Here is a 13,841-nt window from a genome sequence, read left to right as displayed (position 1 = left end):
CCGGGGATTTGATGTCTTTGGGTCAAAGGTCTTGTCAAATTATACGAAAGGTAATTCACTTGACCGATCGCCTTGAATTTTCATACACAACAAAGGCTCTTGTGCTATCGCCTGTCTAGTGTCACGTTGCACCACAACATAGCACTTACACATGTACTGAGCACTATCTGCACGGCGTTGGAGACCTAAACTGTGTCTGCATATTGTGTTGTTATCCTTTGTGACGGATCTGAATACAGAGAGGTCGTCATATAGCCAACAAGCCCTATTGTATAACTGACTGTATGTGAGCCATCTTATCGTCGCGATTCTTTAAGTTGGTATCAGTATTGACCAATGATAATGAATGTCTGTCTAGACAATACGTTAAACGAACAAAGAGACTGTGATCGCTGCCAGAGACTATTCATGAGACATTTAAAAATCAGGGTGTTTTCAAGAACCGAAGCACCTATACATGCCAAGGGCAACTCAAGAAAGAGCCAGACTTCAATGAAGAACACGGTGCGCAATAGCCACACTCTTTCTCGTGCTTGAATGTTATGACGAAGTCCATGATATTAATGGCTTATGGTCATCAAAGCACTGGTGAAAGCTTGAAGAACGTGACCTGTTTGAGAGAATCTCATATATGGAGTGTCGTAATACTTGAAACGATGAGCATTCATAGTCATATTCAATTTAACCCAGCTGTGCTACCTTTCCAGTTTATTCCCAAATCATATCCCATTACAAAATCCATTGTCGTTACCATATACACATACAAAACACCTAAAACATAAAGCGAGGTAGCTTACCACATCCTGCGTTGGTAGTAAAGCCCATCCTCAGCCTGCGCCGACTTTTGAAGCTCCTGCTTGATCATCTTTCTCCTCTTCGCTTTGCTGACAGGCTTGTGGTTCGCAACCGGAGCTTCAACATGGCCTTCAGGCGTCGACATCTTGTCCACCACCTTGGCCTGCAGCTGCTTTATGATCTCAATATTTCTCTGCAACGCAGCATCACCCTCAATGTCCACGATTGGCTTTGATTCCTTGATCTCCACTAATAGGCGCTGTCGTCTAACTTCTATATCGGCTTCTGTATCTATGTCGATGACACGGCCATCTTCAAGCTCTTTCGTTCGCGCCTGGAACTTCTCCGGAAGGTAGACTTTTGGCGATGCACGTGTTTCAGCGCGTGGTTTAATTGCCGAACGGAGCTGGCTGACAGTTCTTTGCTGTATGATATATCCGCTGACGAAGAGTGCAACTGTGCAGCTGACTACTGTGAGGTTGAATGTCTTATTAGCATGGGATTATCTGGAATGTGGAGGGCGGTGAATGTCTCTTACCCACGAAGCAGGATGCGATGACTTGCACCTGACTTGAAGTGAGAAGCATCCGGGCCATGGTGAATGATAAGTTTAATAGACTGGTGACTAGCCAAGTCAAGAATAGATATGAAATACACAATAAGATGGTTCAGAATACAGATTGAAACCCAGCTGTCGTCATCCTGAACGGTTGAAAGTCCGTTATTTACTCTGTTGGCACAGCAACGAGGCTTATCGCCTTATCGCCTTCCAGCTTTCAACACTTTCGCAATCCAAGCTTTAAACCAGCCCCCACCATCACCAACTTCGAAGAATTGACAGCCATTTTGCAACCATCATACAACATGAGCAGGGATAAAGATACAGTTCACGCCGATGCACGGCGTTTCCTCGATGAGCGCGGCTCCAACGTCTCGGTCGCGCCAAACGGCCTCAACCCTGCGACCATCATGGAAAAGGCCGTCAGGGATCGCATCGTCGACTCGATATACTACAAGATGCAATGCTTTGCATGCAACGAAGCTGATATCGTTGATCGCGTTGTCGAGGATGTCAAGTTTATTGGAGGTACCTATGGCACCACACAAGTGCCCAGCCCGTTTCTGTGCCTTGCCTTCAAGCTTCTCGAGCTGTCGCCTAGCGACGCGGTACTACTGGAATACCTCAAATTTGGCGGTGAAGCCTTTAAATATCTACGCGCACTTGCGTGCTTCTACTTTCGACTCACACGGCAAGCAAAGAACGTTTACGAAATGCTGGAGCCGTTTCTCGAGGATAGGCGCAAATTAAGACGAAGAGGAAGGGAAGGCGTGAAGTTGTCATATATGGACGAATTCGTGGACGACCTCTTGACAAAGGAGCGTGTATGCGGTACAAGTCTATGGAAGATGCCAAAACGAGAGGTTCTCGAGGACCTAGAGATTTTGGAACCGAGGGTTAGCCCTCTTGGCGACCTTGAGGATCTTCTTGAGGAAGAGCATGAAGCGGAGAAAGAGAATGGAACAAGAGAAGAATCTGAGGAGATCTCAGAAGGAGATGTGATGGAGGTTGACCGGGACGAGAGAAGGAGAAGCCCAAGCCGCAGCCACAGTCGAAGTCGCAGTCGAAGTCGTTCACCTTGATCTGACTACTTGCCTTAAGCATACTAACACCAAAACCCGAGTCGTGAGATGCCCACTGCATCGTTTCCAACATGAAAAGATACGCCACGAATTCCTGGAGTCTCGCGCTGGATTGGATATGGAGGTTCGATCAACTAGCCAATCTGCTCAACGCTAGTAATGGCACTGCTTATACAGCCCAACGGCATGCACCGGAAAGGGCGCGATTGACCACGAGACAGTCCAAGTCGAAGAATTTTGACACCATCAGGGACCCAGTTGCAGTGGATCTGCGTGAAGAAGAGGGAGAAGAAACAATAAGGCTACAGATTTGCGCATTCAACCATCTGTTTGTACATTATTCATAGCGCAACCAACTCGAGCGATAATTGAAACATATTGTAAGTTCGTTAATAATACTACGAGCATGCTCCCTATTCATGAAAGTATCATGAATCAAAATGCACCGCTTCTGAAAGTTACAGATGGCGGAAGCAACCACTTGCATCGCTGGTGTTGAGTGATGGACACTTTGAGGCCATACAAATGATTACAAGATCTACAACACTCAAAGTCCTCAGAGTTCTTTTGCTATTCATCTTCTTTAATATACAATATCGTAAAATCATCCCTTGTGGAATTCTACAGCCCACTCATACAACCATAAACTTCAGCTTCTCCGCCAGTTGAAGTACTCTTTGGTCATCCCAATACTGCCCGATAACTTGCAGACCCGCTGGGAATTGACTTCCCTCCACTTTGACTGGAATACTCACAGCCGGTAGCCCTGCTAGACTTGCGGGCACTGTGAAAACATCGTTCATATATGTATCCACACTGCTTTGCTCCTCAATCTCTTCTAATCTGGGAGGAAATGTTGGTGCTGTAGGGCATAGGATGAAGTCGACCTGAACGGGACCAGTCTTGTCTTCCATACCAGTGGCCTCGGCCATATCGCTAAGGTCGAATTGCTCGGGTTCGTAGAGGGGGTTATCAAGTCGAAAGACGCGATCGAAGTCCTGTTGCACCATCCGACGAACCTTTTGAGCCTGGATAAAGTAGTTGTCTATAGCCTCGGAACTGAGACTGTAGGTACCCAGTAGAATTCGCCGCCTGACCTCTTCACCAAAACCCTCGCCACGAGTATCAGAGTAAAGAGTCTCGCCGACAGCATCACTGCCTTCACCTCGTTCTCCGTAGCGAACACCATCGTACTTGGCAAGGTTTGACGAGGCTTCCGCAGGGGCAAGAACGTAATAAGCGCAAAGAGCTTCTTTGGTGGATGGTAGTGAGATGGGTACCAGTGTCGCACCCTGTGCCTCCAGACTAGAAGCAGCAGATATCCAAGCGGCGCGAATAGAAGGATCAAGCTCATCGATGTTGTACTCGAGGGGAACACCAATATTCAGCTTCGAAAGATCGGGAAGAGCAGATGGTATGGTTTCGGCGCATCGTCTCCGAGATGCAGAAGATAGTGACGTTGGATCTTCGGAGTCATGCTCCTCATGCATTTTGGTTTTGAACACAAGGTCATGTATCGGCTTGACATCCTTGGCCATGAAGCCAACCGTGTCCAAGGAGTTTGCATACGGGACCACGCCGAAACGAGAGATCATACCGTAACTGGGCTTGTAGCCAACCGTTCCGGTATAGGCAGCTGGTAATCGAATTGAACCACCGGTGTCTGTTCCCAATGCGACATCGGCGTCTCCTAAGCGCACCGCAACAGCACTTCCACCAGAGCTTCCACCAGCGGAAACATTGTCATTCTTAGCTAAAGGATTCCTCACTGCCCCATGAACCGAGTTTATAGAGTGAGATCCCATACCAAACTCGTCCATGTTAGTCTTCCCAACAACGGTCGCACCACGTTTGCGCAATTGACGAACGACAGTAGCTTCGAAAGGTGAAGGGTGAGCGGAGAGGATGTGTGAGGCGCATTGTGTCGGGAACTCAGAGGTTGCAATATTGTCCTTGACAGCAAGTGCAAAGGGTTTCACATCCTTACACATGAAAGGAAGGAAATCGGCATTTGGGTCTGCGGCAGCGAGTTTAGCTATGAGTGTTAGTGAAAGTAAAGTAGATAGATGAATCTAGACATACTATGACCAATAAAGTGGTTGTAGCTACTATATGAGCGCCATTGTAAAGTAACTGAAAGATTTCTTTTATAGTATCGAGAAGGTCTCGAGGCCGATTGTCGCACAAGAGCCGTGCTCATCATGATTTTATTATGATCATGAGAAGTCGCTACAATTTCAAGATGTTGAAGGTGGGGATGAGCTACAGCTTAATGGCTTATCGATAAGAACATAACCAAACAATATGTACTAATCTAAGGGTCTCTCATCTCACCCATCCTTGCTTAGCATCACAAGTCTGACAAAACATTCACGTCAGATACATAATGGCGACCAAAAGAGAATTTAAGGATGTCGACGAAGGCGATACTTTGAAGCCCAAACCAAAGCGATCAAAGAAACACGGCGGAAAAGCGCGACAACATCAAAACTCTGGCATCGATCCGACCTGGGGCCAGAAATATGTCTTTGCAGACAACGAGCATGCGACAACGATTCCCGCAGGCGAAGAGTCTGATTTCGAGGACGATGCAGATGCCATGGCATATTTAAACTCAGTTCGGTAAGTCGACCCTTTTCCCTCACGCCCCTATTGTCATTACTGAAGATCACGACCTTGCAGAGCACGAATGCTGATATGGTGAGTATGACAGACAACAAGCTGCCGGAATCCCCCATTTACTCGTTGCGCCTAAAGTTCAGATCGGACCACAGTTACCTGCTGAACTCAGAGGTGATGATCAAGATGATGGAGAGGGACCTATCGACAGGAACATATACAGCGACGGCGTTGGCGATTCTCGAGGTTGGTACGAGGACGGCGCGTACATGGCAATGCCCGACAACGTGGACGACGAGGGAAACTACAAAGGAGAATACTCAGAAGACGATGATGACGACTTCGACGAAGAAGTAGCTATACACGAAGCCTACTTTGCCTCCGTCATGGATCAGTATCACCACCTACGAACTATCCTCCACGCCAGCCCTCCCCAGAACGCCCGTTCTCGTCTCGCAAAGGCGCAGCTCAAGACCGAGGCTCCTGCAGATAATCAAACCTCTGTCATAGCCACCTGGTCTCGACTCCTGCGCGACACCGATCCGCATCCACTTCAAATCGCCCACATGTCCAAAGACACGACGCTACGAATACTGCGCATCATGCTTGGCGGCAAGTTTCTTCGTCGGGGATACACACTTCCAGAACGCACGAGTCGCTGGATCTGGGCATTGCTTGCAAGACTGCCAGATAAGGGCGAACTGAACTACGCTGAGATTGGTTGGATTCGTGACCTGGGACGAAGAGCAGTCCTCTTGGGCAGAAGTTTATCCGAGATGGCTGCACTAAGAGAAGAGTTGGCAGAAGGTGGACTCGGCGCGCATGAAGCTGTTGATAGAAGTAGCAGCGACGAAGACATCATGGCTGACCCAGAGGACTTGGAGATTGAAGGCGCCGTCAGCGCTGAGGAGGACGAAGAAGCTTCTACACCACCCGAAGCTGAACAGAAAGCTGAACAACCACCCGAAGCTGCAGAGCCTACGACGACTTCGCCGCCAAAGCCTGATACAGAGGAAGGTGAGATAGACGAAGAGGAAGACGTGGCTATGGATACCGCGTCTGACTCGGATGCCGAAGAAGGTGAGGTCGCTGCCCCAGAGCCCGAGGAAAGCCTCAAAGCAGCAAAAGAACGTTTGCTCGCCCAGATTAACTATAGGGCAGCTTCAGAGGACGATGAGGAGGCGGTGAAGGAGGCGGCGAAACAGCGATTACGGGCGAATTTACGTGCTACCCTCAACATGATCTTGACGATAGCTGGTGAGTTTTACGGACAAAGAGACTTGCTCGAGTTTCGCGAGCCCTTCGTGGGCATGTAAGTTGAGGGACAGTAATAATAACTGTAGGTCTTCTTGACCTTTATGTATAAATCCACGTAGCATGCAGCGAGCTACAATGTCTTTTTGACACCTAATAAATTTACAACCGCTCTGAAGCCTTGATATATCTGTACCTGAACGCCGACCAATGTTGCAATACCCAAACATAACGCATAGTTAACACGCCAATGTGCAAGAACTCTGTCAAACATCACAGCAATTGCTGGCTTAGTTCGTCATATCCATTTCGGGATTGACAAGAAAATCGGCCTCTTCGAAATCTGAACCTGAGTTTTGGTTGTTGTTGGAGACGAACCCCCTCAAACCGGCACCCTTTCGAGACACGGGAATAGCCATAATTCGGGAGTTGCTCTGGACGTCCATGGAGCGGCTTTCAACCAGCTCATCTTCCTCCGCATCAAAAATCCGCTTGCGGGATCCATCGTATGACTCAGCACTCTCGTTGCTGTCTTGCGACATAGTAAGCTCGGGAATGGCGTCGATATCCGGAACATCGTCCTCTCGTTCAAACTCGGGTTGCGTATCAAGACCGCCAACTCTGTTGATTCCGCAGAAAGGGAGAAGTTCCCGAGAGGCAGCCTTGGCGGGGGCTCGTGCGGTGATTTTGGTGGTGTTTACTGGAGCATTGTCCGTCCAGAGCTTGAAAGCACTGGTACCGACCGTCTTGTATCCTTCGGGGACGGACTTGCGGACTCGCATGCCGACGCTGAGAAGGTTTGCCTGGACGGTAGAGGGGAGAGCGGGCTGAAGAGGCTTTTCAGCTTCAGCAGCTGCAGACTCAGCGGAGGTTCTAGCATTGAAGAATGAGGTGATTTGGCGCTGAGAGGGATCGGCCGAAGCACCAGCAAATTGGCGCTTGGTACGAGGAGTTGACATTATGGAAGAGTGTAAAGACTGTGATAAACCGAAAAGAACTCTTTGATTCAGAAAGAATCAACAATCGATACCGTGTGCTGAGCAATGACGTTACAGTGATGATGGTAAAGTAAGCAACGACTGTGGCACAGGACGCAATAACAAAAAGACAACGTTCAAGTAGTGGTTGAGTGGAGAGTGTTTGAAGGTGAATTCAGAAGAAATAGTCTCTGCGAAGGTGAATGACGTCGGAATCTAGAGAAGAGATATCAAGGGTTCAAAAGGAAAATAAAACAAGGAGAAGAGGGGAGTAGAGTGAAACAAGTCAGACCAAGGGCCTTGTTGCCAGGGGTGAGGAAATTTGGCAGGGTCAAAAAGTGAAGCGCCCCTGTTCTGTCCCAAGAAGACCCCAAAAAGCTAAGAAGGAGATGATCCCATAAACAGCACAGTCCAGCCAATCAACTAACAAGAGTTTCACACTGTGGATCAGCTACCCGCGTATGACCACCATCTCGGCGCGCCGCTTTCGTGTAAAGTAATTGATTGTGAGTTCTTCTATTGGTTCACTGACTCATCTGATAAGCCCCATATCTGATCATCAAGAGGAGAGGGCTACGTTGGAGACCAAGGCGGTGGCGATGAATTATCCTACAGGCAAATTCTAGCACTTTTCATGATCGACAACAGTTGATTTATTTGCCCAGCAGAGCCGAGGTCCACTCCGAATTTGCCTCTGGATCTTAATAAATTGATTTGAGGGAAAAGTCACACGATCACCGACGTAATCGTTGGAAACATGCATCTATTCACTTTGGTGGTTGGTACAACTTTAATACATGCATCTTTTCACATTGATCAAACTCAGGAGACACTCAGCATACGTTTGATTCATCTATCATGAACTGAGGTGATATTGATTGGTCATATCGAAGGTCGAATTCGAGTCGAGAGGTCCATCAACCAGTCCAATCACAAAGGATTATAGTTGGAACTACAATGTGTTGGGTCTAAGGTAGAATGCGGATTCTATCAAATTTCGCGGGGTAATTGGTTCCCCAGGTTCGTGAAAAAATAGTACCTAGCCATGAGACTCTGCTTCAGCTGAGTTGCCTTAGGCGCTTTGTGGCGGGCGACCGTCTCCGGGTAGTCATCCGGCAAGTCAGCAGCTAGGTATGTCGATCTGCTGAGGGGTTGAGCCCAACTATCGATGACGCCTTCCATCACCGGTTGGCATCAAGTGAGTCGACCTCGATAGCTAGGTATAGCGAGGCATGGTAGAGAGCAGCGGGCGGAATGATGCATTTTGGAATCATATTAGTACGAAGCACAGGAGTGTACTCTACGACAGTCACGACAGCAACACAACGCAATCATCGACTAGAAACATTCACGTCAAGAAGAAAGTGATGTGGAAACCATTGTGAATTTCGCAAAAGCACAGTGACCATCCTCCGCTACCCACTGCACTCGGGTATGAAGCGATCATCAAGAAACGGTTCCACGTCCTCATGTCCAGCCAACCTATTAGAGCCAGCGTGGACACTCGTGTGAAGGCTTTCTCAGCTTTCCACCCATGCAGTGCTTTTTTTTCCTTCCTGCCTCCAGACGACTCTTTGGTACAAGGCGCGTAACGGAAAAACAAAAGAGAAATGATGTGCCATGCAAGATATCCGGAGACCCCAAACGCCCCTATTCTGGGTGTTCCATCTTCTATCTGCAAAGATTTTTTGGTGAATGTTCGCAACGTCGGCTGTTCTATCCGTCCATGTCGATGTTGTGTTTTGCAGATCCGAGATGGCCACCATGAGATGAACCGTAAGAGTCATGAGTGCCCAAGGAAATAAACCGCCGCGAGGCGTTTACTTCCTTCGGAAAGAGCAGCCCTCAGTCAGACGAGCCTTACCACCGGTAGGCTGGCAGAGGACAGTGGTGCATCCCTGGCAGATGACAACGGTCTGGGCGTGAGAGAAGACGGTGGTGATGGTGAAGCAACCGGGGCACTTGACGTCCATGAAGAAGGATCGAGGGGCGGGCACAAGGGTCTGGTAATGTTAGATTGATTGTCGTGATGATGAAAATTTTGCCCGGGTGTTATCGTACCTTGAGCTTGTGCTTCTTGGCCTCGGCGGCCGGGGAAGGGTTCAGAAGATCAACGGCGAGAACCTGGGGGGGGGGCGGGATGTTAGCCAACTTGTTCCATCATCATGTCTGAGTCCATTGTGTGTCCGATCCATCATCTATGCTGTCGTCGAAGTCGAGTTCCATCAATCTGTAACTTTTGCCACGGGTAGCAAGTTTCTTCGAGTCGGTGATTCCACCTCTTTTCACACACGTAGTCGTTGTCCATCCATCGCTCGTAATCGATCCATCGTAAAAGTACCAGAAAAAGGCAGTCGCTTACCATCTTGTCTGATTTTCTCGAAAATTTCTTGTCGGTATCTTGCGAGAGTGGGAAAGCTTGACGAAATCCGGCAACAGATTTGAGGCTCGCAAGGTGGGTGGGAGGAGGTAAGCGAGGAAAAGTTTGGTGGCTCAGAGGGGAGGACTCATTCTTGCCTCTGGGGCGGCTTCTGTGGTCGAAAGCGGATTAGCGTGCTAGGGTTGGGTAGCCCACACACGTGATGGATTTTGGAAGGAGCGACCGAGTCAATGCCGGTGTAACATAGCGCCGGAGAGAGCTTACCTAGCTTACATACTTACCTAAGGTAGGAGGTATGCACCAATTGTGCATCAATTGTGCTTGGGTGCTTGGTGGGGCTTATTCGAGTTATGCATGAACAGATGAGCTCTGCCTGGTCCCCTGTTGAGTTGCGTCAGTTTGCACTACGTACCACTCACTATAGGCTGCCACTTTCGAGCAAATACATTAGTAGACGAGGGAAACGTCTGTTGAAGTATTCAAGTCACTTCAACTCTACCAAGACATCAAAATGTCTAACCCTATGGAACAGCGTATCAATGTTCCAATTGACGACCCAAACGCAGACACAGAATGGTCAGTTTCTGCTACCCCTCCACGACCCTGAGCTAGCTCTAACCCCTCCACAGGAATGATATTCTTCGAAAACATGGAGTTATCCCTGAGAAGCCACCGAGCCCAACTCCTATGATCGAGGAGGCCATTCTTGAAGGAAGAAGACTGGCACATGAGAACCGATTAGAAGGCAAGGACCTTGACGAGTTGGACGAGCTAGAAGACGATGAAGATGAAGCTTTCCTGGAACAATACCGCCAAAAGCGCATGGCCGAGTTGAACAGTTTACAAAAGAAAGCTCTGCACGGGACCGTATACCCTCTTTCAAAGCCCGAATACCAGCGCGAAGTCACAGACGCATCACAAAACGGACCCGTCTTCGTCAACCTTACGTCCGCCATGGGAACAAATGTCGAATCCCGAGTCTTGACTGAACTATGGAGACAAGCGGCTAGGGAGTACGGCGAAATCAAGTTTTGCGAAATCCGAGCAAGCCAGGCCATCGAGAACTACCCCGACCGAAACTGCCCGACAATTCTGGTTTACAACAAGGGAGATATTGTCAAACAGATCGTGACACTGGCAACTATCGGGGGCGTGCGAACAGGGATGCAACAGGTCGACAATCTCCTAGTTAGTGTTGGCGCTGTCCCTGACTCTGATATGCGCGTTGTCAAGAGGAGGCAAGCTGCTGAAGATGCTGCTGAAGATCGTTTAGCAGGCAAGACTATCAAGACAGGAACTGCTGGAAAATCACGAAACGTCGACAGTGATGACGATGACTGGGATTAGACCCCGGATGAATGATACCCGTTTCTTTGAACAAGCTGTACGCCCGTGCGTTTTGCACTGGGCACAATTACCCCATTTGCGCTCACGTTTTGAATCGCTTTGGTCCACCCTCCATGTTGGTATAGGCCTGAAAGCCATTCCAACGGATCGCTACGTGGAAGGGACCGTGTCTCTGCAGGAACATCTACGATCATATCTCAAGCCGAGCCATATGCTTCTGATGAATGATACGTTTATCTACGCATCAAACAGCATGAGAAGAGTGTCTTTGACGGTGTGGCTCGCCTATGTTGGCGAGTGCAGTTCTACGAGGGCACAGGTACGCGAATTTACATACCAATAAGAAATTATACAACAAAGCACATACACGACTAAGCTCTTCGATGATTTTGTGATGAGGGACATACCAACACAGTTCTTTCTGGCTGACAATCCAACACTCACTTTGACTTAGTCTAGATCATGACATATTAAGTCAAGACAACTTTGTCACCTTGATCCCAGAATATGTGTTTGTACGTGATTTATAAACGGAATTTATAATCGGGTCAACTGATCTTGCACACAGCGCATAACGAAACGAACTATCAGACCGTGTCATAAGATGTCCTCATGAACTATCCACATCTTCGTCATGATTATCGGAACGACAAATGTTCAGGCGCAACTGATTTCGGTAATAATTAATTACAATAAAAAAAGACAGTATAAGGTATCATTCATGTGCTCATCAATCTGCTTTTACCATAGATAAAACGCCATTTACCCATCATGCTTGTTGATTTCCCTCATCGGTTACAGGAACAAGATTTCCTCTCGGCAGACCCCAACTACTCTTGTCCAATTCTCCTGGCCCGCATCGCCATGAGCATCCTCGGTGGATGAAGGGAATAGTCCTCTCGCCCTCTGCCATACTCAGCGGTGTCACCCGCAGGGCAGATGAGTTATCGTGGCTGACTTTTTTACAGGTTCGGACTTCCCGCCACTCAACCCATTCGACAGTTGGAATGACCATCATCTTGCGGCAGCGTGCGCAAGTTAGCCCACCGGCTTCCTTTTGTCGATGTGCTCGTTCCAGAAGCCTCCTGAGGTGATTGAGACCCTCCGGAATGTAAAACGCCATTTCTGGAAGCTGAGTGGTAGAATAGCAGGCTCGGAGGGCAGTCTCCAGTAGACTTGGGACGCGGCTTGCCCCTTGCAAGCGTTGCGATTCTGTCATAGATGAGACGGACGTCGATGGTGAGAATTCTGGTTCTCCCTCATCAACAGGCAATACGAGTTTCCGGTGGTCTGTTGGAAATCTGAAGTCTGAGACGACTCGCCCTGTAGTATCCGAGAGTTGCGAAGGAGACCGGCCCAACAATCGACTCACCAAATGTGGCACAGAAGAAGGTTCTGATTCCGTGTGAGAAAAGAGCACATTATCGGACTTCTCCTCGGTCTGTTCTAGGGCTCGTTTTGGTTGCCAAAAGGGGTTGGGATGAACAACGAGTGTGTCGAGTTTACTATTTGATACAAATAGATCCAACAACTCAACTGGTAAATGTCGCAAGCGGTTTTGTGACACATTGAGCTCCTTGAGATGCTGTAATTTGCCGATACCAGGTGGGAGTTCAGTGAGTTTGTTGTGGCGGAGACTGAGAATAGTGAGATAGGTCAAGTCGAAGATGGCACCAGGAACCCGTGTTAGCCGGTTCTGGGCCATGTAGATCTTGAGCTCTGGGTCCTTTTGCTCAAAGGCAACATCCTTAGTAACAACGGGGATGCAGGTGAACTGTGACAGAGGACTAATGGTATCGTTGGAGACATCTTCCAGCCCCATCGACCAAAAGTCGACTGTCTCTTCGCCCGTCTCAAGACACGTGCGAACCTTGTCGCGTGCAATCTGCTCAGCCCTTGAGACGCGGCGCACTACGTGATCAAGCTGGGGCAGTCTGGGTTTTGGGTTTTCAGGGACGGGTTCCAGCATGTCTTCGCTCTCATTGCCATCGCTGCCAAGGAAGACACCACTGTCTGCCTGTCGCGTCCATGGACGCCTCGGCTTAGAAACGTGAATCTCACTGAAAGTCGAGTCGGAAGAAGTGGGATGCTGTTGAAACCAAGTACCAATGTATCTCTTCTTTCGCCTGCCTTCTACATAGTTGTCCAACGCAGGGTCATCATCACTAGAGAATATGGCGGGATCACTTGAATTGTTGAAGCCCGAGGAAGGCGCGTGCTTGGAGCCGGCATTGCGGACGCGTTTCCGAGGGTTGTTGGTGAAAGTTTGTGACTGCTCATCCCAAGAAACAGCAGGGAGAGGAGGAAGGGTTAACTCCTCTGACGACATTGAAGTGATATAGTAGAGATAGAAACGAGATTTTGGAATGACGTTACACAAGCATAAAATGAGTTCAAATGATGCAGGAACTCAAACTTGAACTTGTCCAACGCGACTTGGCTCGAAGATAGGTGGACTAGATGCAGAGTGACGATGGAGGAGAATACAGGGTTCGAATCACCCCACCTCACGCACTAAAGATGCCATGTACTCCAATTACTGGGGTGTGCACGTGCCATTACCAGCCACTCGACCCCTAACGTCCCAGCAGTTTCAGGGTCGAGAGGGTCTCAAGATTCCATCCATGGACACGATGTGATAAGAGGATCAGATAATGAAACACGTTTTCTTATTCGTCTGTGTTACTTTGATGATCAGGGAGGGGGGAGATATTCTAGAAAGACTACTAGGACATCGCAAACAGGACCAATATTAACTGCAAAGTCCTGGGTGTATACAGTGATCAAATTGGACACTAACACCAGGAGGTTGGGTCGATTAGCTTGGT

At 48.6% G+C, this 13,841-nt stretch overlaps 8 protein-coding genes across 8 annotated transcripts; 3 read left to right on the top strand and 5 right to left on the bottom strand.

Moving 5' to 3' along the window:
- Positions 1–793: 793 nt before the first annotated feature.
- FGSG_06412 (uncharacterized protein) lies at positions 794–1,391 on the bottom strand (the record flags this gene model as incomplete). Its single annotated transcript, XM_011326774.1, has 2 exons — positions 794–1,266; positions 1,334–1,391. 2 exons carry the CDS (start codon positions 1,389–1,391, stop codon positions 794–796), a joined length of 531 nt encoding a protein of 176 aa, XP_011325076.1.
- A 268-nt stretch (positions 1,392–1,659) lies between these two features.
- Positions 1,660–2,436, top strand: FGSG_06411 (uncharacterized protein; the record flags this gene model as incomplete). Its single annotated transcript, XM_011326773.1, has 1 exon — positions 1,660–2,436. The coding sequence occupies one exon, from the start codon at positions 1,660–1,662 to the stop codon at positions 2,434–2,436; it is 777 nt and encodes a 258-aa protein (XP_011325075.1).
- Positions 2,437–3,068: 632 nt separating this feature from the next.
- Positions 3,069–4,821, bottom strand: FGSG_06410 (uncharacterized protein; the record flags this gene model as incomplete). Its single annotated transcript, XM_011326772.1, has 3 exons — positions 3,069–4,471; positions 4,519–4,544; positions 4,811–4,821. The coding sequence occupies 3 exons, from the start codon at positions 4,819–4,821 to the stop codon at positions 3,069–3,071; spliced, it is 1,440 nt and encodes a 479-aa protein (XP_011325074.1).
- A 1-nt stretch (position 4,822) lies between these two features.
- On the top strand, positions 4,823–6,371 carry FGSG_06409 (uncharacterized protein; the record flags this gene model as incomplete). Its single annotated transcript, XM_011326771.1, has 2 exons — positions 4,823–5,058; positions 5,150–6,371. 2 exons carry the CDS (start codon positions 4,823–4,825, stop codon positions 6,369–6,371), a joined length of 1,458 nt encoding a protein of 485 aa, XP_011325073.1.
- A 3-nt stretch (positions 6,372–6,374) lies between these two features.
- FGSG_06408 (uncharacterized protein) lies at positions 6,375–7,497 on the bottom strand. Its single transcript, XM_011326770.1, has one exon. It carries the CDS (start codon positions 7,266–7,268, stop codon positions 6,600–6,602), a length of 669 nt encoding a protein of 222 aa, XP_011325072.1. The 5' UTR covers positions 7,269–7,497; the 3' UTR covers positions 6,375–6,599.
- A 1,011-nt stretch (positions 7,498–8,508) lies between these two features.
- FGSG_06407 (uncharacterized protein) lies at positions 8,509–9,761 on the bottom strand. Its single transcript, XM_011326769.1, has 3 exons — positions 9,649–9,761; positions 9,348–9,410; positions 8,509–9,289 (listed from the first exon to the last, which is right to left on the bottom strand). The coding sequence occupies exons 1-3, from the start codon at positions 9,649–9,651 to the stop codon at positions 9,107–9,109; spliced, it is 249 nt and encodes an 82-aa protein (XP_011325071.1). The 5' UTR covers positions 9,652–9,761; the 3' UTR covers positions 8,509–9,106.
- A 416-nt stretch (positions 9,762–10,177) lies between these two features.
- FGSG_06406 (uncharacterized protein) lies at positions 10,178–11,013 on the top strand (the record flags this gene model as incomplete). Its single annotated transcript, XM_011326768.1, has 2 exons — positions 10,178–10,242; positions 10,296–11,013. 2 exons carry the CDS (start codon positions 10,178–10,180, stop codon positions 11,011–11,013), a joined length of 783 nt encoding a protein of 260 aa, XP_011325070.1.
- A 769-nt stretch (positions 11,014–11,782) lies between these two features.
- FGSG_06405 (uncharacterized protein) lies at positions 11,783–13,342 on the bottom strand (the record flags this gene model as incomplete). The annotated part of the gene is made up of 1 exon (XM_011326767.1): positions 11,783–13,342. One exon carries the CDS (start codon positions 13,340–13,342, stop codon positions 11,783–11,785), a length of 1,560 nt encoding a protein of 519 aa, XP_011325069.1.
- Between the last annotated feature and the right edge of the window lie 499 nt (positions 13,343–13,841).

The sequence above is a fragment of the Fusarium graminearum genome, chromosome 3, assembly GCF_000240135.3.
Source record: "Fusarium graminearum PH-1 chromosome 3, whole genome shotgun sequence".
Classification (NCBI taxonomy): domain Eukaryota; kingdom Fungi; phylum Ascomycota; class Sordariomycetes; order Hypocreales; family Nectriaceae; genus Fusarium; species Fusarium graminearum.
This window is presented reverse-complemented; position numbering and strand designations above follow the sequence as displayed.